Here is a 23,636-nt window from a genome sequence, read left to right on the forward strand (position 1 = left end):
AATTTGGCCCTCAGAGTCCCATCTGTTTAAAGAATTGTAGCTTTTCACAGGAAGAAATTTCACAGCACTTCCACTGTGAGTAACTGTTCTCGAGGTGTTTGAGCCTCAATCACACAAGACAAAGCTATTATACATTAAAGAACAGGCCTTTAAGAGAAGAAAGAAAAAAAAAAAAATCATACAAAAGATTTCTGAATGCTTGACTCAAAAATCCTACTGCAAGCAGTTGTGGTTTCCAGTAAGGACTCTCACAGGCAGACTGAATCAGCAAACAGTATTTAAGACATTAGAGTCTGAGTAAGACATTTGCTTCTGTGAACACATACTCCACTCTCCTCTCCCCACAAACCACCCAGGATGGGGAGTCCTGACTGTTCTTCCTATAGGATCTCATTTTTTCCTGGCACTCTCTCTGTTGCCCTGAAGCACTTATTACTGCAACCACACTACCAGCCCCGGGATGCTGGATGGGGTTGCCTTCAGGGTTTTGCAAAACTGTTCTTCAAACAGAAGATAGCAAGCTGGAATCTTGTGCAAGGCAGAGCCGGGAGATACGAGTGGCATATATTTGCGTAAATGCCTTCATGCACTGCATCAGAGACCTTATTCTATCAATCAAAATGAATACAGCACAGACAGCAACGGCTGCTGCAAACAAACAACAGGGAACAGTGCAAAGAACTGTGCATCCCATGCAACAACACGGAGCTGCTCAACTTACTGCCAGCACGAGGTCTGCAAATGTGAGCAGAAACGTGGAGAAAAGCCACGCTGGGACTGAGAGCTCAATGCCCTGAGACCAGCTGGGTGCAGCTGCAGCAGCATCCCTGCACAGGACGTGGGTACGATGCCATGGGAAGCACCCAGCAGTGACACAGAGAGCTGAGGGCGCACCGTGGCACTCGGTCTTTGTGTCACGGACCATCATCAGACCTTTGCTTATCCCTCTGGAAGTCAGCAAGGACTGCAAATGCCGTCCACGAGCCTTCACAGTGCACAGATACAGCACGACCTCACGCCGGCCTCAGCCAGGCACTGCACTCCCAAAAGGGCTGCAGTTACTGCTGCAGCTGCTGCCCATAGAGCTCAGCAGGCGCCCAGCACAGCCCTCACACCACCCATCCAACCGGCTCATGCTTTTCTATTTCCTGCAGGAAAAACCATCTCTAACGTTCCTTGAAGATAACGTTTCCCTCCCAGCAAAAATGCACGTGGCACACAGTGTGCACACGGAAAACGCAAACTCAACGCAGGGCTCCTCTTCCCAGAAAAGCATTTCTAAAGTATTTATAAGTCTCTTTCTCTTTTCCCCACTCTCCCACTCCTTCTTCCATCACAGAAATACATTTTATTTATATTCGTTTTAATGGCAGCAATCAGTCAGCAGCAGAACTGCACACGTCCTGAAAGCAATCCTGCACCAATCAGCTACGCAGTGCAATTTTCCTCAAGAAAAGGAAAATCCGCCTTTGCTGTTCTAAAAGCCAAAGCAAAACAAAGGAAACCCATTATCAGATCTCTCAAACACAACTAACAACACTGCCTTAGCCATTTGCTAATCTTCATGGTTAAATGTGTTCAAAGGAATCAGAAGAATCCCACCTTTCCACTTCTCAAACCCACGTGGAACAGCTCTCCATATATTCCCACTTCTTAAGAGCTAATAACCTGGGTTCATTTTCTAAGATCTCTAAGCAGAAGAAAAGCTGAAAAGGGCCTTTCACAACTCCCTGCAGCCCACACAAAGTCTGTATTTCACAAGCTGACTTAACACATCTCCATTTTTTTAAACTTTATCTGTGAAGCTTTTGCAAAGCAGTCACCAAACAAGAATTCTCTTTGCACCACTGCAATTAAACTTACAGATGGGAAAGAGCAGGAAAGAATTTCCTTCGTGTAAATGCCCTACTGTGGTCTGCCAAGCATAGCCCAGATGGACCAGGATGCTTCCAATGCCCAGTGCTCAAAGCTTTGGGTTTGTTGTCTGCTACAGAGTAAAGCAACAAAGGAAACATCTCTCTTTGGACCACACAACACACAGACTGCATCTGCACACAGTCCACAAGGGCAAGGTGCTGTGCTACAATGCATTCCATCCCAGAGCCAGGCTTTGTAGCCTATTTCTCTAAGGTTTGCAATCTGAAGATTGCCAAGACTGTCAAAAATGCACTGCTGTGCACCATATGGAGGTGGGTATGAGTCCTGTCCCTGGAGGTGTTCAAGAAACGTTTAGATGTCGTACTGAGGGATGTGGTTTAGTGGGAAATACTGGTGGTAGGTGGATGTTTGGACTGGATGATCTCAGAGGTCTTTTCCAACCTTGGTCAGTCTGTGATTCTTTATTTTCTGCTTTTGCAAAACAGCTATTTTAAAGCTTTTAAAGCTTTTATATGGATATAGCTCTAATTAGCAGAACTACTTTTCTCTGCGTCCATCTGAGAAATCAAGGAGACTTTTGCAAGCTGCTGCAGTAGGCTGGACACCAATGCTAGTAGTACATCCAAAGGGCAGGCAAAGTGAAATTTGTTTTATAGGCTTTTTTCCCCCTCCTCGATATTTTTGGCCTGATACAAAGGCATCCTGCCAAAGCCTCTCTCTGCTGCACTATCATTCCATGAGCTATTTCACGCCTCCCATTTAATTCGGACGTGGAGCCAAACCCATCCAGACACCACTGGTATCCATTGCGTGACAGAATGGAATCTTTCCCTGGACATTAGGGGAGGCCACGAGATGTCAGGGGTGAAGTATCTCCACGGCAGAAATGATACTCAGTTGCACAGCTCCTTTCATGCCTTTCCTTTCATTGAATCCAGATGCCATGAGTTCTTCAGCTTCGCATGGATCTGAGAGACAGGCACAGACTGACACGAGATGAATCACAAACTTGGGGCGTGGAGACATTCGAGATGGTCAGAAGGATTCCTAAATGCAAAGGTGACTGGTTCTGTGCCCACCCTTTAAAGTGATGAGGCCAACTCCCAGTGCTCTCATTTTAGTTTAGCAGAACACTGGAAAAGAAAGCATCAGCTCAGCAGCTGGGCACGACTCGCAGCCTCTGGATCTACTGGGCAGCAGCTCTGTTCAGTCTGGCTGCAAACTGCATCTCCCTTGCACAAGGCACAGACTCACCATGCTGTCCCCAGAGAAATCAGCTCTCTGAATAACATTCTGAGACATCCCCACAAAGCATCCGAGGGCTGACAGCAGCGTCAGACAAACTGCGGGACAGCTGGGCTCGCTCTGGCCACAGCACTGCCCATACCTTGCATGCAATTCACTGCTACTTGCAGCTCCCAGGGCTTGCTCCTGTTCTCACATATCCTGCAGGTCCTACAGACCCCCGAGGATATCTCAAGTCTTCAGATTCCTTAAATCCCTTGAAAAATCTCTCTGGAAGTCACTGGACTCTGCCCCCCGCAATCCAGTGCAGGCTGCACACACATCCCTATTCTGTACACTTTGTTTTAGTACCCAAGAAATGTCAGCAGAACCACATGAAGAGCTTTAGAGAGAGACTCCACGGTGATTCCCATTAACGTTCAGTACGAATTGCTGAGATGGATGCTCAAGAAGTGCTGAGATGAATCATGAAAAGAACTGCTATACTGAGACCAGGAAAATGCCAAACGCGGGCATTAATTCTCAATGGAACTTGCCAATGCAATTGGTCTCCCACAAACAACATTTCATTCAGTCTATTAAAACACGATAGCCTATTACGCAGCATTTTACAAAGTCCCCATCCCTGTTCTATCAGACAGGGACTCTGGCACAAAGCAACAGAGCAGAGCACTCTGATTCTGCAGTAGCAGAGATGTCACTGCTGGGGGTGGATCTGCCCCACGGCTGACAGCAGTCTCACCACCAGCACCAGCCACAGCCTTGCACACGGATTTCCTCCCCTTGCATCCCTGCTGTGCTCCCTTCAGCTGCTGGGCACACTCACAGACACAACTGAAGCATGCATGCTTGTGGCCCTGGGTCACGCTGTGCAGCCCTGCACAAACTGGGGCTGGGATTATTTGCCTAAGGGATTTATTTCGTTAAGACTAGCTGGTCACAGCACTACAGACAGCATCCTTCTAGGGGCTGAGCTGGAGGGAAGTGGAGAAAAACCCACACATGCTGCAGGGAAGTGCCACAACAAAACATTACGAGGCTGCGTTACTAAACACAGTGCAACACGGGCTGCAGAACGAGGCGGGGAGAGAAAACGTGGCATTTACCTGGCAAGAGATCTGGACAAGGTAGACAAGTTCCTTGGATTCACAGCCGTTCCTCATCACTTCGCTCTGTTCTTCTGGGAGCGAAAGCTGCAGGGGAATGGGGAGAGGGTGGGAAGAGAGAGAGAAAGAGTAGGTCAGTGAGCAGGGCTGAGCCAGCCATGGGACAATGCACACAGCACAGCAGCCACATCAGCTCGCCCCAAGACACACTGAGTCTCAGGGAAGCGAGGAGCAGAGCCTGTCTGCAGTCATCAGATAGGAAATATTCAGCATTCATGCCTTGCACAGACCCTCTGATGCCATTGGATTCCGGCATCTCACCTGACAGCTTAAAAATAAAAAGTATGGTTCGAAAATAAAGCAATCATGGGAAGGCAAAGTGTTCAAGGCAGGGATTAAACGTCTAGCTTAGAAGTCTGCAAATTAATTGTTCCCTGAAAATATCTCCATAATTATTCACATGTCAGATAACACTGATCCTCTCCAATTTCATCCATCCCTTCTCCAGAAAACCCATGAGATATCCCCTTTGACCATACTTGGCTTTTCCCATTCCACCTTCTCATCACGCTCTTTTCTTGCCTTCTGGACACCATTTTGGTCCCACTGATACTTTCCCCCTTCAGAGCAAACTTTCATCTCAAAAGCTTTTCAATGAGAACTTCACAACGTTTACACATTCCCACATTCTCATGAAGGTGGTGTGCAGTACAGCCCTGCAGGTCAACCCAACTGCAGAGGGTCTTTAACAAGGTGAGCTTAATTACACCCAAAAATGCATTCTAGAGAGAGACATATCTGTAAGATGGACTTTTCTGTGTGTGTAACAGTGTGTTGCATGCTGCCACGAATGTGATTAAATATAACAACAACTTATTTCTGCACTGGGGGTTCCCCATCACTTTATCACTTACTATCAATTTTCGTATTTGAAGTGCTACTTTTCAAACCAACATGAAAAACACAACCCAAAAACAAAACATGCAGTTAAAGGGAAGCCAATACATGGCAATATTTTCCACGTCTGTCAGGTTCCAGGGAGCTGCAGGTCAATCAAAAGCAGGTTTCCTTACACAAGGAGAAAAGTTTCCATCCCTTAACGTGCCCTGTGCTTATTTAGGGTCCATGCACCCACTCCATCTGCCCACGATGGAATTCCAGGCCCTGCCTCCTCACAGCACATCCTTGCAGCTCCGTGGACAGGACAGCCAGCAGCCATGAAGTCACAGCACACACCTGCAGCAGCTCCCTGACGTGCACAGGGCTCAGTGCTGTGCAATGTGAGACAGGGTAGGAAAAGTCACGGGTCCGGTTAAGACAAAGGTGGAATTGCATCACCTTTCCTTTTACACATACTGTAATGTGCACCCAATTGGATTCATGTCGAGCCAAGTCTGTACACGACCTCTCCAGAAATAGAAAGTGAATCATCCGTAGGCGTGAAGTCCCTGTGTGTAGGAGGGCTGAGTTACAGCAAACTGAGATCGCTTTTCATTTGAAAGAGCAGAGCTACCTGAGGATTAAGCTGCTGATTTATACTCACTGCCTTCACACCCACGTCGTTTGCTTTCATTTTAGGGCTTCTCAGCGTCCCCTTAGACAAACTCCTGGTCTATGTGTGCTAAAGCAGAGGTTGAAGCAACTCCTGAGAGGGTCCATCAGCAGTGCAGCAGTGCTCTGAGTGGCCCATCTGGGCTATGGAGATCCTGCAAGCTGAGCAATCAGCCAAACTCATACCTACCAAGAGAGAGAACCACGTGCACAGGGAGACCTGATGGTTACACCCTGTAACACAGCTGCTCTTGCAGTAAAATCTCCTCAAGATTCACTTACGCTCCCTGAACGCATGTGGTCTAATTTTTGTTTTGCTTTGTTAATAGATATGCATTAATGCTGCTCCAAGGTGACCGAGATCAGTATATCTTCCAAACAAAACATCCTACAAAGTACAAGTGCATTAGGTCTGCTCTGATTTCTGTGGCTAAAGACAAGCCTGTGGGTCTCTGCTCTGCACATACTGCCCAAGAACTGACATACCAAACCCTGGAGCAGGTGTGGAATTCCTCCTCCTCCTGCATTACATGACATTAAATCACTGCATGCCACTGACCAAAAAGAGCTGCAGTGATACTGAATGCAACCAACAACTGCCCAGCAACGAGTAAAGAAAACAGACCAAACAGCAGCAGAGATTTCCAAGAACAGGAAACCAGCCCTAGAAGCAAACACAATCTCACAGATCCCATTCGCTCCAATGGCAACAGTTTCAAACTGGTAACTTGGAAGACAAAATGAAGTTACATACCTTGTTGGTACACAGCTCTGCCAGGAAAGAGCAGCCCTTGCTAGCCAAGACTTTACTGATAACATTTACAGGCAGGGCTTAGAAATGCTGCTGGTTCCTGTGGTCTCCTCACCATCAGAGAAAAAGCAGCTCATCTCCAGTAAGCTAGCAGCTAAGGCAGTGATTACAGGAGTCCCCTGCAGAGTGATTTACTGATTTACTGGTCATTCCTCTTGCAGAGATAAACAACAGCATAGGAGGGAAAGCTAGTCATGATAGGGCACATGTACAAGTCTTACTCAAAAGCACGGTAGCTTCACAAGTCTATGTGTGTGCAGAACGAGGGTTAGCAAGGAACAAAACAAATGCTCTCAGCTGTCCTCTCCAAAGTGGCTTTGGAAGCTCCTTCTGCTCTCCCTCCAAGAATAATCCTCGCATCAAACTCTGGCAGGTCTGAGCTTGGAGCAAAGCAGCAGGCGCTTTACAGTCTCATTTGTTTGTCTGGAGCTGCACAGGGTCAGCCCTACTGTGATCCTGTCTGCATGGCACGTGGATCCCAGACCCTGAGCAGCAGGTGCATCTGCTGACATGCCGTTTCTTTGGGTCTACATGCAGGAAATGCAGCGCATCCATTACTGCCACAACACCTGCTGTGCAGCAATGGGCAAACTGCACCTACCTGTGCGTAACACAACACACACGCATGCTCTCATCATGTGAAAAATGCCTTTCAGAGCCAACTAAAATAACTACGGACATAAAATGAACACAACTGCCCTCTCTAGACTCAGAAAAACAGCAAGGCTTCATAACATTACAATTCAGTTTGCTTGGAGGGATCAGGCTGGTCAGTGGGCGCAGCCTCACTGGGTGCTGGAGCCATCCAGCTGTGCTGAGCAGCACCGGGTGCAATGCTGCAGGAGGGAGGGGGTCAGTGAGCTGCCCAGATGGCCACGGGTGAGCAAAACCTCCACGGGGTTCATCTCAAACACAGCACACGTCTGTAGGAACGGCGAGATGGCAGAACGATGAAGAAGCGTTTTTTGCCAGGAGCCTTAAGTCAGTGGAAAGGCTGACGCTTTCCCTGGCAGAGGATGTGTCATTGTTCCAAGGAAACCTGGTCATCTTCTTATGCTTTTCCAAGATGGAACTTCAGGTTAATTCCTTGGCAGAAGCAGCCAGGCACACGCAGCTGAAACTTCTGCTGCTCAAACTCAGCCATAGCAAAAGCTCATTAAGTTTCCAAAGCGCTGCTACGGCTGCTCATTTGTTCTGACAATAGCAGCAGTGCACTTCTTTGCTTTCTGAACCACTGCTTCCAATATCTCCTCGATGTCTGTCCTCTTGTTAATTAACGATGATTGTGCAATTTAGCAAATCAGACGAGGGAAGAACCACAGGACAAATGCCACCTTTATGCAATGCTTTGGGAAGTATGAATTGGGTGAAAGCCATGTCTGATGGTTAAATGCAAGAAATCTGATGTTAATTTTCCAGTGAAATATTTCCCTGTTCTATTAACAAGAATAAATAAATAACTGTATGGCCCAAATATCCTCAGGACAAGCCTCGAGGAAGTTAAATGCCTTCACACTCATCAAGCTTAGAGGTGCAGAAGAAAAACCTTTCATCAGCTGTTCAGCTGCAGCCTCCAAGCGCACGGCGCCTTCAGTGCCCTTCAAAGCACCCTGCTGATCACACACTTCACCTTCTCTCTGCTGGATCCATTCCTTATTTTGGGTTCTCCTGTAAGGAGGACCCTTCAAAACCTCTTTTTTTGATATATCTGAAATCATTATTTTATTGTATTCGAAATTCTACATCGGCAAATCTTTCTGCACAGTGAATCACTTTCCAGCTAACTTCTCTGACAGTCAGAATGTGTTTACCTGTGGCCTTCTTCCCCCTCTCCAGAATTTATCTTATTTTATTCCCACACACTCCCCATCTCCTGCTTTATCCCTTTCACACCGAGCTGTGGCCCCAGAGCAGAACTTCCAGGATAGCAGCTTTACCCAAGCACAAATATTCGGAAGGAAGGATGAAAGTAAAGCCAAGAGAGCAACATTCACAAAATATTTCTATACCTGAAGCTCCATTTACTGACTGCTCTTTGAAACCAGCCCTTTGAAATCTCCAAAGTGGCACCTGAGAGCAGCAGAAACCAAACAGAGCTCAAAGAAAGGCTGTGACAGCACTGCTCGTGTGCACGGGATGCTGTGTGCTCACTGCAGACAGCAATGAGTTTTCATGTCAGTTTTGTAAAGCTCGTATGATACAGTAGGGTATAAACATCAGATAGATTAATGCTGGAGGTTTGCTAACACTGGCATTGAGGTGCACTGAGGAATGCAGTTTGGTGTTTGTATGTGGAATTCAGCTCGGCTGCTCCTCTGCATCTCCTTTGCAAAGAGGTAAACTGATCCCAGGGAGACAGCCTATTTTTTCCACATGGGCTGCAGAGAGTACAAAAGAAAACATCACTGTTCCAAGTAAGGAGGTCACAAGAGATAAGGGTGGAATTAAATGCTGGCTTAAATTCTCCTCCTTGCAGAAACAAGTTACCATCAGCTCACAGGTGTGCTCAGAAAGCCTAACTTTAATAGGAACAAGCATTAAGTCAATTTAAAAGGTTACAGGAAGTGTGTTTTGCCCATAGTAACGTAGAGAACTATTTTAAGTTTGCCAATTACATGAGAAATGCTTCCTTCCTATGGCAGCATGATTATTCAGCAGTCAGCATCCCTTCAGCTGAGCATCACTGCATGGACCAACAAACCCTGCCAGTGCTTTAGGCAGGTGCTCACCCATAGCAGCACCCTCAGCTGCTTTAAAGATTCCAGAGGTCAGAATAGCTCCATGGGTGCCTTATGTGCACCACAGCAGGTCTCTTTCGGGGTTATTTGGTTATTTTGCTTTCAGCATAAGCTCCCAATGAGGCAATGCCTGCATGCTGTGCAGTTTTGTCCATCTGAGAGACTGAAGCAGCTGAGGAATCCCTTCAGCTTCTCTGCGAATCAAAACTGCTGGGGAGGAGGACTTTAAAAGCAGAGGAGAGGATGCAGGGATCCATGCACATGGAGCTCCTCCATCCACCTGAGCAGCCACGCAGGTGGTGAACAAATGGCATCCCTGCGAGGCAGCAAAGAGCAGCATCTCCTGAGAAGCAATTAGCTCTGGATTTGGCACCTCAGAGGCTGACTCCAGGATATAACGCTGTAGAAAGGTCACCCTGGCTGTTTGCTCACCGCTGCTCACAGATTTCTGCTCACGCTGTGTGTGTTTAGAGCAGGAAGCTGCATTTGCTCAGGCAGAGCAGAGAACAGCCCCAATAGATGGCAGTCAGAAAGCACGGCGCCTACGTGCCAGCAGCAGCCAGCTTCAGAAATTCAACAACTGCTTTTAGCACTGACTGAAGTTATCAGCATCAGGCTGACGGGTGTTGATTTGCATTATGTTGCCCTAGCTGAGAACGAAGAATTTGTTTTCTTGGTGATGTAACCACCTTGGGTTACTGCACGTGGCTCACTGGGTGCTTGTCTGTATGCACATCCAGAAGCACGCCTTGTCAGAAAGGATTTGCAAAGCTGCAGCAGTCCACAGCACTGGGGATGCAGCACTCATGTACGTGCCAGCAAAGACTTCTCTGCAAACACAGCAGCCTCAGCCCCCATGTTTTTAAGTTCGCCATAGGTTTGGTGCAAGACATTCAACCCCGAGTATCACAGGTAATCAGTTAGACAAAAAGAATAAGTCAGATTAAGAAATATTAATGCACTATGCCATAATAGAAAGTAAATGTGAAAACAGGGGAAAAAATCTTGTCCTGATCCTGTTGCACACAGCAAGATTGATGGAAGGCAATTCCTGGCCACTTCCACACGGTTCTGGAGAGGTGGTCTCATCCATGCCTGCTGTTGTAATGCTGCTCTCAGACACAAAGCACAGCAGGATCCAGTTTGTACTTCTGTGAAGAAGAATTCAAGCCTAACCTTGATGGATTTCCACTCTGACTGCAGTTAGAAATGCACGACTTCAAAAGACTTCACCCTAAGTCCCTGATCCAAGGTTCAGCTGCCAATGCAGGCAGCTTAATTCTATGCTGCCAGTGTTTGTTGTTTTAATTCTTAAGCCAAATATATTTGATGCCTAAGCTTGTTGAGACACACAGTCCCACAGAGCTGTATCAGAATTACTTTGCCCAGATTTTCCTGTATCAAGTTGCAAGTGTTTTCTCATGTGGTCTCCCCTGTTTATTTCCTCCAAATGTGTAAGAAGGTCAACCTTCATAACCTATAAAATATTCATAAAAACTTCTTAGATGCAACCATTAGGGACTCCATTAGGCAGAAACAACTTCTTAGGGTCTGAAAACAGAATGTTTTCATGAAATTAAAGTATCTGCTGTTATTAAAAACAAACTAACCAACAGCCTGCTCCATGCAGCTGCCTGCAGAGAAGTGCAGCACAGCCTTATGGTGCATCAGCCACCCCTCCCAGCTTTGTAACACCAGCAAACACGCTGAGGGTGCACTCCATCCCTTTGTCCAGATCACTATAAAGATGTTGAACAACTCCAGACCCAGCACAGACCCTGGGGAACACCAACTATTCTTCCTACCAACGCAGGGATGCTAAAATCTGATAGAGGTCCATATGAAATTGCAGAAGAGATGGGAAAAATACAGGACTGCCACCAGATTGCTTTACAGATTTCTTTCCTAAGTAGATGTGTGCGTTTTTGCTTCCATGATGATCTCATTTTCTCCTCTCTTTCTTGTGGGGGAGCTACTTCCAGTGCCTGAGGTTTGAGAAGACAGCATGAAACACGACACTAAGACCAGAGCTTGCAGTGGGTGTGGGGTGGTTGTGCTCTGCCAGGCACACAGCGGGGCACTGAGTTCCACATGGCAGCCACAAGCCAAGTTCTGGATCCAGGAGCTGTGACCACAGCTGGTGCATCACTGCCAGAATGTATCAGAGAACACAGATGCGGGCACTCCTGCTCCTTCTCCAAAGCCATGCTCTGCAGAGCCCGTTAGGTGCTGCTCAGTGCTGTGCCAACAAGGCTCCTGGTTACAGCAGCTCTGGGATAAACACAGTGTACTCTTAAGCACCAGAGGGTAAATTAATGGAATCTGATGCCGACTCCATCAGCTCCACCAAGAGACAGACCGTGGGATAGAACACAAGGGGAAAAGCTAACGCATCTATGATGGAAATCAAAATAGCTATGGCAAGAATAGCTCATAGGGTAAAGCCTCAGAGATGCACATGCATCTGGTTCCTGTAAATACAGAGCCTCTATTGTGGCATGCTGTTGATTAAATGCTTGTTTTGTTGCTCAGAGAGCACGGAGCATGCAGCTCTGACAGGCAGAGCAGCACGATGCCCATGCTCAGCACCAACACCTGCCTGAGCACCACTGGCCAATGCTGCCCTGCAGCCCCACATGGCTCACTGCACAGACACTGGGGAGGGGAGACAGAGTGAGGGGAACAAGCAAGAAGGGCATTGTGGCCAGGAGGAAATGCAAATGGTCCTGAGGTACAAAGACACCTCTTTCAAATTCATTCTCCATAAAACAACATATCACATAAACGAAACATTTCCATCAATAAAGGCATTTGCAAGGATGCTTTAAGTGACTAAGGGCATAGGATCCCACTCATGCTACACCGCTGGTAAAATGTCAGTGCAAACACTGGCACAGACACCTCCAGCAACAGGCAGAGGGGGTTGGGTTGGTTTTGATGTAAAGGAGTTTGAGCACAGGTCTGAGCAGAGCACATCATGCCCTGCACCGGGCACTGCCAACCCCTCCTCCTCTCACTGAACTTCTGAGGTCTGAAGCTGCACATGGTTGGGAGTTCTTCCCCCAGAACTCCAGAGCACATGGAGCTGTTTCCTGGCAATTCACAGCTTGCAGAGTGTGAAACACAACAAAGAAAGAAGGAAAGAAGCAAAAGCCAAGGCTACACACAGACGTGTGCTGGAAGGAATCAGCAGGAGGAAAACCTGCACAAGTTAACTAGATAGAGTCCAAATAATTCATTTAACTCTCTCTGTTCCTGAACTCTGCACGCAAGAGGCAGTGCCATGCAAACAGCACAGCATTCTGAAAGCAGAATATCTACATCAACCTCCTTGTCCTGCTCTGCAATACAGAAATAAAGCAGCAGCTTTCAGCTTCTTACGGCAGCTCTGCAGCTCATGTTACAGTGACACAGATAACTTTATCAGCAGCTATTATGTGTCACGCTTAGCACAAGCTCCTATGAGAGGTGTCACTCAGCCTGACACCGCCAGCAGAAAATAATTGTACATAAAGAGATGCCCTCATCCACGTATGCAAATGTGGTGCGTGCAATAAAAGGCTCATTGGGCCACGTGCAAAGCAGGGAGCAGATAGGCAGGAAACAGGAAGGGCTTCAAGTCCAATTCTCCGGCACAAAAGGCATGGAGAGCTGATTCAGCACAGCAGGAGGGGTTACAACACATCTCAAGTGCTTACAGAGACTTGAGATTTCCCAAGGAAGGTGCCAGGGTAACTCTCACCATTGTTTCACAAGGGCCTTACGCATGCTGCATACTGATTTGCACTGCCTATGTGGAGTTTGGGACAGCACTGAACTGTCTGTGGTGAGCATATGGAAAGTCCAGCTGGCAAATACTGATCCTGTCCAGTTCCGTGGTTCTATGGCTATGAATGAAAAAAAACAAAACGTGCCATTCTATAATAAGTTCCCTGCCTACTGTAAATTCTTCTGTGCTTGCCATCAGCATGACATGTGAGGTGGGCACTACGTGTCCCTGCACCTGGCTAAAGATTCACCCACATCTGTGTCCCACACAGCTCCATCTCAGTGTCAAACAGAAACATACACAGATGCTTATAGGATTCCTTGTGCAGCTGTGAGTTCATAAAAGTGCATCCTCTTAAGCAATAAATGCTGCTTTATAATCTGAAGATTTTTTTTTTTTTAAAGAAGCAGCATAAAGGATCAATGGGAAGGAAATATATTACGAAGTATTTTCATTTTTAAATCACAAAGGGAGCATTCTGGGCATTGTTAGCAGCAGTTCGGAGCACATCCAGCACCAAAACACGCAGCACGGTCCTTCTTTCACTGCCCCTCATTTCTCTAATTAGTGTAAGAGTCACTGAAGTTAATATAAATAGATCAGAGCAGCCATTCACCTCTGCACAGGTAAGAACCCAGTGCTGGGCTGTCCCATTCCCAGCCCCATTCCCAGCTATTTTCTCCTCCCTCATCAACACTCCTCTCAGACTGACTTGCTCAGCACAGAGCCTTGCAAAAGCCCACGGGTTCATCTCTGCAAGCAGTGCCACAGCTGGCGTGATGCTCATCTTTAACATCTCCAGCATAAGACAGCCTACCAAAAATGCCGTGTATGGCCCTGCAAACTACATCTGCTAATTCTGCAAAGAAATCACTGCCTGTTAAGCTCATTCCAGTCTTTCCTTATTGCCACATTAACATTCGGTGCCATCCTTAAGCCTTTCTTCCAGCTGCTTTTATTTTAGCATTGTTATTACACAGCAAACAAAAAGGATCTTATATCCAGCACAGAGATCACCGAAAGGCTGTGTACTACTTACCCCTGCTACAATGATCTATTCTTTCCATGGATATTTCTTCCCCTAGCCAAGGCCTAGCAGTTCCAGGTCTCTCCTCAGTTTCCCAGCAGCTAATTGAAAAAACCTTCCAGGCATCGGCTCTGCACGGCGAGAGCTCCAGGACAGCAAAATCCCATTAAACTCCCCAGTTTGGCTCCCTCCTTCTCCTCTCTTCCTGGTGCTGCTGCTCCTTCAGATGAACGTGCCTATGAATAGCATTTAAGATCTGCCTCCATAGCCCCGTTAGCCGTATCCACACTGCCCATTTCATGCTCAATTTGCACTGCAGAGAAGTCAGTGGTGTTCCTTTCTCTCCCGCTCGCTGTCTCATTGGAAAGGTCCCACAAGACAAGCCGTGGAGTTTAACAAGAGCCAAGAGAAACAGAGAGGGAGGGAATGCATGCAGGGATTGTGTTCAGGCGCAGCACAGAAGTCTGCTGCTACGGCTCAGAAGGAAAGAAAAAAAAAAAAAATGACAGCAAACTGCCATCACATGCCTGAAACACAGCACAGTTTAAGGCAAGCCGATTCCTCGTCCCTCTTCCCTTTCCTCTGGTATCAAAATGCTCGGAGCTGAAGCTTCATTAAATCCCTCTCAAGTCCCCGGTGCTGTGCGAGCCCAGATCCACGCAGGATGTGTGTCCCAGCACAACGGGGCTCTGTTTGCTGCACGTATTCTCTAAAGGAAACAAGTATTCCAACGATGAAAAGTTTGCTGTCACAATCTTCCCTGTTCAGCTAACAGCTAGAAGCATTCTCTTGTCCGAGGGGTCTGCACTGCAACCAACATCAGCAGGATTTCATCAATCAGCACCCGATCAGGAGAGCAGTCTTTCCTCTGAGCCTAAAGTTTGGGGTTCTCTGTTCAGTGTGTGTGGTCACATCAGCATCCAAAGCACCTCCACCACACCATGCAGCACCGCACCTTCAAAGCAACCCTGCTAGCACAGGACACGGAGGTGCAGCCACACAGAGGCTCTGACCATGCATGCAGCTCTTATGCCAGCCACTCTGCCCTTGCCTGGCATTTCTTTCACCACTGCAGGAAGGAGCACAGCCAGCTCCCTCCTTACACACCAGTACTTCTGAACTCCCTGATTAACACAGAAATCTTAATATCTGACTGTTCCTCAGCACAACTTCATGCTCTTACTTCAAGGTCTGCATGGAGACCTGGCCAGATCCTGGCTGACCTCTGCAGCCCAGCCCACGGAAGCAGGCAGCTCACCATGATTGCTTCCAGGAGCCAACAGGAGCTGAGCTGAGCACATCAGCTGCTGTGCTGGGAGTGCAGGCAGCTACAGAGGTGGGCTGGCACAGAGCTGACAGCAAATTGTCACATAAGCATCCAGTGGTGTTAAGGCAGGGGCTCATTCCATTAACACAGCGCTGCAGGAATTTCCCAGAAGTTCATATTTTAAGTGCAATACTGCAGAGTACGGATGATAAACAAACTCTCTTCCTCCACACTTTTCACATTATGTCTCCAATAAGTAAAGTCCACGCAGGAAGATGACAGGGAACTCTCTCACTCCATCCCTGATCCCTCTACAGCTCCCTGGGTGCAGCTCTCCCAGTTTTCCTCCTGTGCTGCCTGCAGTTGCAATAAATATTAACTTGTTTTACGTGCCCACCTGCCCATACCCTATGTGGAAATACGACCACTTCAATGGGGAGCTTATCAGAAGGTGCTCCTGGCTGCTGTGTTTTCAAGCACAACAAGCTTGCAGAACTGACAAGATTGCTTCTCATACACCTAAATACACAGCACTGTGGTGCACCAAGAAAACACACAGTAGGAAATGAAGGAAGTTGGTGCCTTTCAGTGCTACACCCAAAGCAACCTTTCCAGCAGCCTCACTTTGTGCAAAGCTGGGAATCAGCAGCCTTCCAGCTGCCCTTTACCCATCTGAATGGTGACTCCCAGCTCCCTCCTCACTCCACTTCTCTCTGATAGACCAAAAAGTGATTGCTGACACAGAAGTGGTGCCCCAGTGATGTGCAGGCTGGTCTGCCACCGGCACAGAGATTACAGGATGTGACAGTAAGGAGAATCTATGGCAAACCAGATCCTGAAATGGGCATCTCCTGCAAAGGGCATCTCCTGCAAAGGGCAGGAGAGGAATGTGGGAACAGGTTAATATGTGCTCTTGCTAGCAGATATGGGGATTCTGGGAAAGCCACATTTCGCCTCTCACTGTGCACCTACAACCAGCAAAGCATTCCATCACAGAGAGAGCCTCTGCCTGGCACCAGAAAGGGCAAAAACTCCAACACGAGTTCCCTTAAAACTGGAAGGCCAACCGGTTTAAGAACCAGCAGCCAAAAAGCAAAACCCAGTCTGTCTCCAAAGGAAACCACCTTTAGTCACTCCTTAATTCCCCCTGGTGACTATAATAACAGCAGGCACTTGGAAGGAGTCACTCTGATACACCGAGCGCCCATGCCCACTCTGCTCTGATATTTGTTACACCACAGGCTGTGCTCAAAAAGGGAAAAGTAAATATTTTCCACGTTACTGTTCAAAGCAAAACCAATTCAATGTAATGATGGGTTTCCATCACCGCATTTGGCATTTTGGAAGCACAGTACTTCGGGGCTCTGATAGGATGCTGCCATCTTTGGTACGTGTTTAAAAAATGCTCCTGACCTTCCACTCGTGCACCAAAAAGTACATTTTTGGAAGATTGTGGTCAAACGTGCAGCGTTCCCAACGTTGTGAAGGGCTCCAGTTTTTGTTGCTGTTGTTTTGGGTCTGTGTTGATTAACACATGCAAATGAAGGCATCTGGTGTTACCTCCCTGTTTCCATTTCACACCCTATTAAAGTCTGATATCACAATTAATTGAAACCAAAACGAGATTACTCAGAAATTAATCCTCTCTGGCAGCCTGTGCTGAGGTTTAGTCATCACCTGGGGAGGCACAGATCCCCCCCAGGCAGTATCTAGAATTAAACATTTTGGGCATCGTGCAGAGATACCAAAACTGGTGCTGGAAAGGAAGCTCCTGCAAGCAGACCCTCTTGTTAAACACTTGTTGGAGAACATGAAGGCGTGTTTCTCCTGCACCACATCTATTCACCAGCAGGTCCAAAGAACAGCCAGGTCAGGTCCCAGAGCTCCCAGCCTGGTAGGGTGTGCGATCTGAACTCAAGCAGGGATTCATACCCACATTTCACAAGTGGTAACGATGCTAAGAGCAAACTGGATAAAAAACCTTGGACGTGTTCTAAAGCCCAATCAAGAAGCATATAAGGGACACAAAATCAGCATATGCCAAGAAAAAACACATCCTCAAGCCATGGGGATGGCAAATGATGGGTAAATTATCATCGTTTCTCCTGTCCTTCCCCACCCACAAGTCTCACCTCGCTCCAACACCACCAAACAATTGTGAAAATGAGACTTTGGACAAATGGCTGCTCGTGGCACTCCAAGTTCATTGCAGCTGATGACAACGGCTGTCCTGAATTTCCAGAGCCAGAGAAGCCTGCATCCCTGTGCACACTAGATGGCATTGCACTACAAAGTATAGCAGGGCTCAGGCAATGATTTGGAAAACATGAGGAAATTATCTTCCCCATTCAGCCGCAAATGGAAAGCTGGGACAACTAGGGGAATATTTACAGTGCTGGGACAATGGGGATGGCTCTGCCAGAGGGATTGGCTTGGGGAGAAACAAAGAGCCTCTTAAATTAAAGGAGTTGCCTATTTATTTATTTGTTTAGAAGAAAAGTGACTTTGCCCCAAAACAAAGAGCCCTTTCTTCCCCTGCAGAGCACAGCCCCTTGCTGTGGTCACTGCCACCTCCCCCAGCACACAGAGGTGCCCTCCCAGCCATCCTGAGCAGCCACTGCAAGGGCCAGGATGCTGCACGGGCCAGGATCTGGGCTGCTTTACAGTTCTCAGCCATCATTTCTAAACAGGCTCACTTTACACGCTGCCAACACGAGTTAAGTGTAGAAACCAACTGGAACCTGTAGTACGTTATTATTTCAGCTTATTGGGAAATGCCTTCATTTATAACTTAAAAATAAAAATTAAAATGAAAAAGAAGTAAATTTATTTATTACAGCTACATATGACACATATACTTTTTCTCTTCCTGCAGGTGGCATTTCATAAAACTGCTGACTTTCCAGGAAAGTGCATTAAAATCACAGTTAGTTATGACTGCCCCTCCTGCTCTGAGCTCCAGAATCCGTTAAGCTCTGTGGGAGGTCAGTGACAGTTTTACTCAGAGTCTTCTTCTCCATTTGCTGAAAACAAGCACGTTACTCCTCTGAGAGAACTGGGAATTGATGGAGACTTGTCACTGCAGGCTATTAGGCTCTTGCTCACTCGCTTTTTCTGTTTCCTCCCTCACTAAATCAATATAAACATTTTCCCCCGTTGATAAGAGCCAAAGGCACCAGAAAGAACACCTCATACACCTGAAATGTCCTCAGGAGTTCCAGGGGAGGAGAAAGAACCACGGAGAACAGCCCCCAGACCCCCTGTGATGGGAGGGAGAGCACTGTGCCATCAGAGCTCCATTTGCTTCATCTCACCAGCGATCCTTCCTCACCATCACAGCTCCTAAGGATTCCTTCACCTTGCTCAGAGTGCAGATAGGTTTATTCTGTGATTTCTCACCTCCAAGCCACTCAAACAGAGGCAATCACATTGTTTTTAACACAGAGACCAAATCAAGAGCAGTGCTGTGTAATATCCCTTATTTCACACTTACGCAGCAGCAGCAATCAATGAATAAAGAAGCCCAGTTTGCACAAGCATATCCTCCCACTGCAATCCTGGCCACTAAAAGCCTTATGCAAAAAGATGAATAAACGTGGCAGGGCTCCGTGGGTGATAAGCCACCATCAGAACTGCACTAAAAGCTTCAGAAGCAGAACTGCAGGCAAAAGCCAACAAGTTTTGCACATCACATGCACACATCTTTCCAAGACAGAACTGCAGGACCAGGCTTGAAAAGCAGCAAGGGGGGAAAAAAATCAGTGTTACTACAACCACATCTGAGAACTCCTTCCCCAGGAAAAGCATTCTTTATTAGCTGGCCGAGTCCCAACTCCTCCTGCTGACTAAAGGAGCAGCAAGTGAAGGAAAATAATCTCCCCTTCTTTGGCAGGAGGAAGCGATAAAAGCCGAGGGGAAACTTAACTTTATTTCCTCCCATGACCCCAGAAGTGAGAAAGATCAACAGCCACTCATCTTTACAAATGAGGCTGTGTGAAACCCAGTGCATTTGGCATTTACTATGCTTCCATCCCCTGGTTTTTCATAAAGGTTGGTCTGAAAACACTGAATGCATCTTCGTGTTAACACAGATGGAGCTGGGGGGATGAAGGTACAGTTTGTTTTGCAGTGGTTGTTTAAGCCTTAATTTGAGCACAGCAATTTGCAAGACAAATACACACTTAATCTAAGCAAAAAGTGCAGTACATTGTCCACCACCTAAAGTGATTTTGAAAGGGAAAATTAAAAATTAATCCATTTGGACACAAAGAGTTACGACAGTGCATGGATAATTCTTTGTTAAAAATGGAAATCTTCCCTCTCTCCCTGGTCTGCTTGAAACCATAACAGAAAATTGAAACATTACTTCCTGGGCTGCCTGAAGGAGAGCTGATGAACAACCCAAATTCTTCACCTTTATGACATCAGGTAGGCATGAGAAGTTCCATGAGAGGAAAGCAACACTTGACTCTTGAAAACCAAACAGATGATTTATCTGAGTTTGGTTTTGGATCAAAACACCCCACACAAACTGGCAGAGAAGACGACCTCACCGACGGCTTTCGTTCAATTAAAGAATCAATTAACAATCTCTGACAGCACCACTGAAATTCCTCTTATAGCCAGCTCAGAGCTCCACTTCTCAGCTACTCCTTAGCAACCAAAGAGATGACAGATGGATTGAGAAAGTTAAGACGCAACAAACTCAGGGGAAAGGACAGAGAGAAGGCAAGAAAAGGAACACCTATTTTATATTTAAATAAATTTTATATTTATATAACCTATTATAATTCAGATGGCAGCGTGTGGGGGAATTGTTTCATCTGCATCTTACACTGCACCCAAACCAAAGCAGGTAGGGAGAACATCACACAAAAATACTACACAAGCTGACCCTGAAAAACAGCCTCACAAAAAGCTTTTAGGGGGGAAATGAAGCAGAACATTTATGAAGTAAGAGTGAAGAGTGACCTGAAAGTGCACCTTTCCATACTCTGTGTGGGCTGATAGCTGACCATGGAGCATCCCAGCAGCTGGGAAGAGCCTCCAAGCAGCACAGCTTTAATCACAGGGTAACACAAGTGAGAATAAATCTCATGAGCACAAATGCCATTAGCACTTACCCTGCACTCTTGTTTGTTGGTCAAGACTTTTAAAGGCAGACATAAAATTTGGTTTTGTGTAAGACCCAACAAGGAAGCAGTGCTGGGAAGGTCGTGCTGGTCTCTTCCTTACAAATGGCAGCACTGCTCCAATTTGCTACGTAAGAAATAAGTCAGAAGATCAGCACTTACTGAAATTACTGAGGTCAGAGTCAAGACAAGAACTTTACAGTTCAAGTACTGCTCCAGCCCAGCATTGCTTGACCCGACTTTTGATGAGATCACAACCAAAGGTGACAAAGTTTGGGATGTAATTAGGTAAATTCGTAATTAGCAGGCTTCAAAAATCAGCTGCAATTACAAGCTACTATCATTTTTTGGTCCCTCTGGGCCTGAATAGTAATTATGGGTAATTAATCTTAAAAATATCTCACTTCTCATGGAGAGCTCCAGCAGCACAGCAGGCAATGGAGGACGAAGCACTGTAAGGTAAGAGAGGGATGTAGCTTTATCTTGTTAAAAAAGAACAGAGCAATATGAGACCTGCTTTTAATTCCAGGCTTACTCTTAAGAGGTTTCTATTTAACTTATTTATGCAAACTTCCCTTTCTCTAAGGAAGAAGAAATCAACTCAACAAAATTCCCAGCTCTAAATTCCCCAAATTTCCAGCTCTAAAAAGATCTTCTGCCTTTGTTTAAGCTCTACTGAGTTTAAAGTAGCCAGAAAGTGACGGATAAAGGGAGGCTTACCAGAGTTTGAAGAAATGCAGAGCCATGCACCGAGGGAAATAAAAAGCAGCAGAGCTTGGGGTGTATCCAAAGTGCACATCACAGCTTTAGTGTTACTGCTAAAATGCCTTAATAATTCAAAACACACACACCAGGCTAAGAGCTCCCTTCTTCAAGAAGAGTTTCCAATCCCTATCTAAGTTTTATTGAGCTAGGAAACAAACATTAAGGCACTGAAACAAACCTTGAGCCACAAGAGAAGATGGTGCATGGATGGAGACTCTCAATGTGATGCTTCTCAAGTCTTATACTAAATAACCACGAGTTTCCCCCACCCAGCAGGCAGCACCTTGTCCTGGTACCACTCACTCCTTTCTTCCATGCAAACCCTTTTCAACACGAGGCTCCAGCTCCCAATGGCTTCCCTGCCTTGACCCAGCACTGCTGCACCTATAATTACGGCAGGATTCACTACGGACAGAATTCCTAAATCATTTACCAGCTTTTAAGAGCAGAATCCTGGATTCACAGTTAAAAGTTGTTTCTGTTTTTTTTTTTTTTTTCCCCAACTACTTCAAGGTGGCGAATGGGAACTTGGTCCAAAATCACTTTAAAGACCCACTTTTTTGACATGTCCTATTTGCAATAAATACTCAAGCACCATAAAAAGCACTTACACAGCTGCACTGGATTTCAAGGTAACTCATGAACATTTTCATTGGTATCCAAACACAGATTGGCAACACTGGATCAGATCAGCTACACAAGAAGTGAGATTTTCTAGAAGGCAATTTGTTTTATAACCGTATTTATAAGCTTCATCATTCTTCCAATAGAACAGAATTAACTTCCAGGCAGGTTCATGGATCCTGAACATACATAAAGTATATGGCACTATTTATTTTTATTTCCAAGCTGCTATAATACCAGGTTTGCTGGTATTTATTAAGAAATACTATTTCCTCTGAATTATTACTGACATAATTCTAAGTGTGGCAATGCCAAAAGCTCACTGTATAGTGAGAGGTGTTAGCACTGACTGCAACCCACAAATCAATCCCCAGCCATCCAGAAGAGCACCCAATGGGACTCTGAGCAGTGGACCTAAGCAAGCTCCCCATAAAAGCTCCTTATGGGAAACAAAATATTTGGAAAAATAAAAATAAAAATTCAGGTGGCTGTACGAGGTCTCACACCTTAAAAATACATCCTACAGCGAGTCATCTAGCTTTGACTAATGGTTCTTTAATTCCTATGGTAGACGGATAGAAAGAAGAAAAAACAGTTATTAGAATCAAAGTTTGCTGTGGTACTTAAAATAGAGAGTTTAATAGAGTGGGTCTTGGAGAAGCATGTGAGCATCACGTGCTTCTTCCTTCATAGATTCCATCAAAAACACCAAGACCAACCAACAAACCAACCAACAGGAACACAAGAAGCCAACCCACCACCCACAAACCAACCCAAACGATGAGCTGAGCTGCTTCGATGTGATGTACAGCAGCAGCGTTCCATTTTATTACGATTATATCCTGCTTTACCAGGAGAAGAGCAACCTGAATGTGCACATTTGGCTGTCACAGTAGCCAGAAACGAGCAGTCAGAGGAAATGAGTAATTAATATCCTCAGAATCCTCAATGGAGACCAGAGAGCTTTTCAGTCTGGGTGCCCAGGAGGGAACAGAACCTTCACTGCTGCAGACACGCCAGGCAAGGGATAAAATAACACAACTATCTACGTCTACAAACATGTTTAAATGCCTTCTAGACATCCTAATAGTATGCGTGGGTGAGAATGTGTGCCTGTGTGTGTGCTCACCCTTTTAAAATGAAACGCCTGTCTGAACCCAGGCCCCTGGGAAAGTTTAGGTTCACAGAAAATCTTCTGCACAAATCTGTCTCTGTCGAAAGTAAAACAAACAGAAAACTGGAGTCTCAGCTTACAGACCTAGAAGCATCCTCTTTGGTACACACACAGCACAAGCTGCTTCAAAATGCTGTCGCTCTAGCAGCAAACATTGTCACATGCAGTCTGTAAATGCCATGTTTTCCCCTAGATTTTCCTCTCTGCAGGACAGACCATCCAAGCATCAGTGCAGTGACAAGATTCTTCTCAAGCACTGATCTTGATTCACCACGCCACACATCCTTGAGTGAGTGAGGTTAAACCAGAGTGAAGCAGATGGGAAAGCACTCTTCAGTTCCCAAGATGAGAACTACCTGGAGCCCAGACCATCACACCAGCAGCAATAAATGCTCTCTGCAGGATACAGAGCACATCTGGAACACAGACAGAGCATGTCTGCCCTGCTCACATGAATGTACCTTAACCAGCAAGAAACCTGCAGTTGGGGGTAGGCATTCAGCAGATTGGGTTATGTCCTACCTGTATGTCTTCACCAGGAAATGAATG

At 46.2% G+C, this 23,636-nt stretch overlaps 1 protein-coding gene across 6 annotated transcripts in view; it reads right to left on the reverse strand.

Moving 5' to 3' along the window:
- Positions 1 to 23,636, reverse strand: part of ARHGAP32 (Rho GTPase activating protein 32) — a 175,848-nt gene that overhangs the window by 67,319 nt on the left and 84,893 nt on the right. For 5 of the 6 annotated variants that reach the window (XM_085209455.1, XM_085209451.1, XM_085209454.1 and 2 more), the window contains one exon: positions 4,230 to 4,316. In XM_085209455.1, the coding sequence (XP_085065581.1) occupies positions 4,230 to 4,316 (87 nt within the window). Of the gene's footprint in view, positions 1 to 4,229; positions 4,317 to 14,137; positions 14,433 to 23,636 lie in introns of those variants that run through there. The other variant, XM_085209456.1, reaches the window with a different exon arrangement.

Source organism: Meleagris gallopavo, chromosome 26 (assembly GCF_905368555.1).
Source record: "Meleagris gallopavo chromosome 26, MGAL_WU_HG_1.1, whole genome shotgun sequence".
Taxonomy (NCBI): Eukaryota; Metazoa; Chordata; class Aves; order Galliformes; family Phasianidae; genus Meleagris; species Meleagris gallopavo.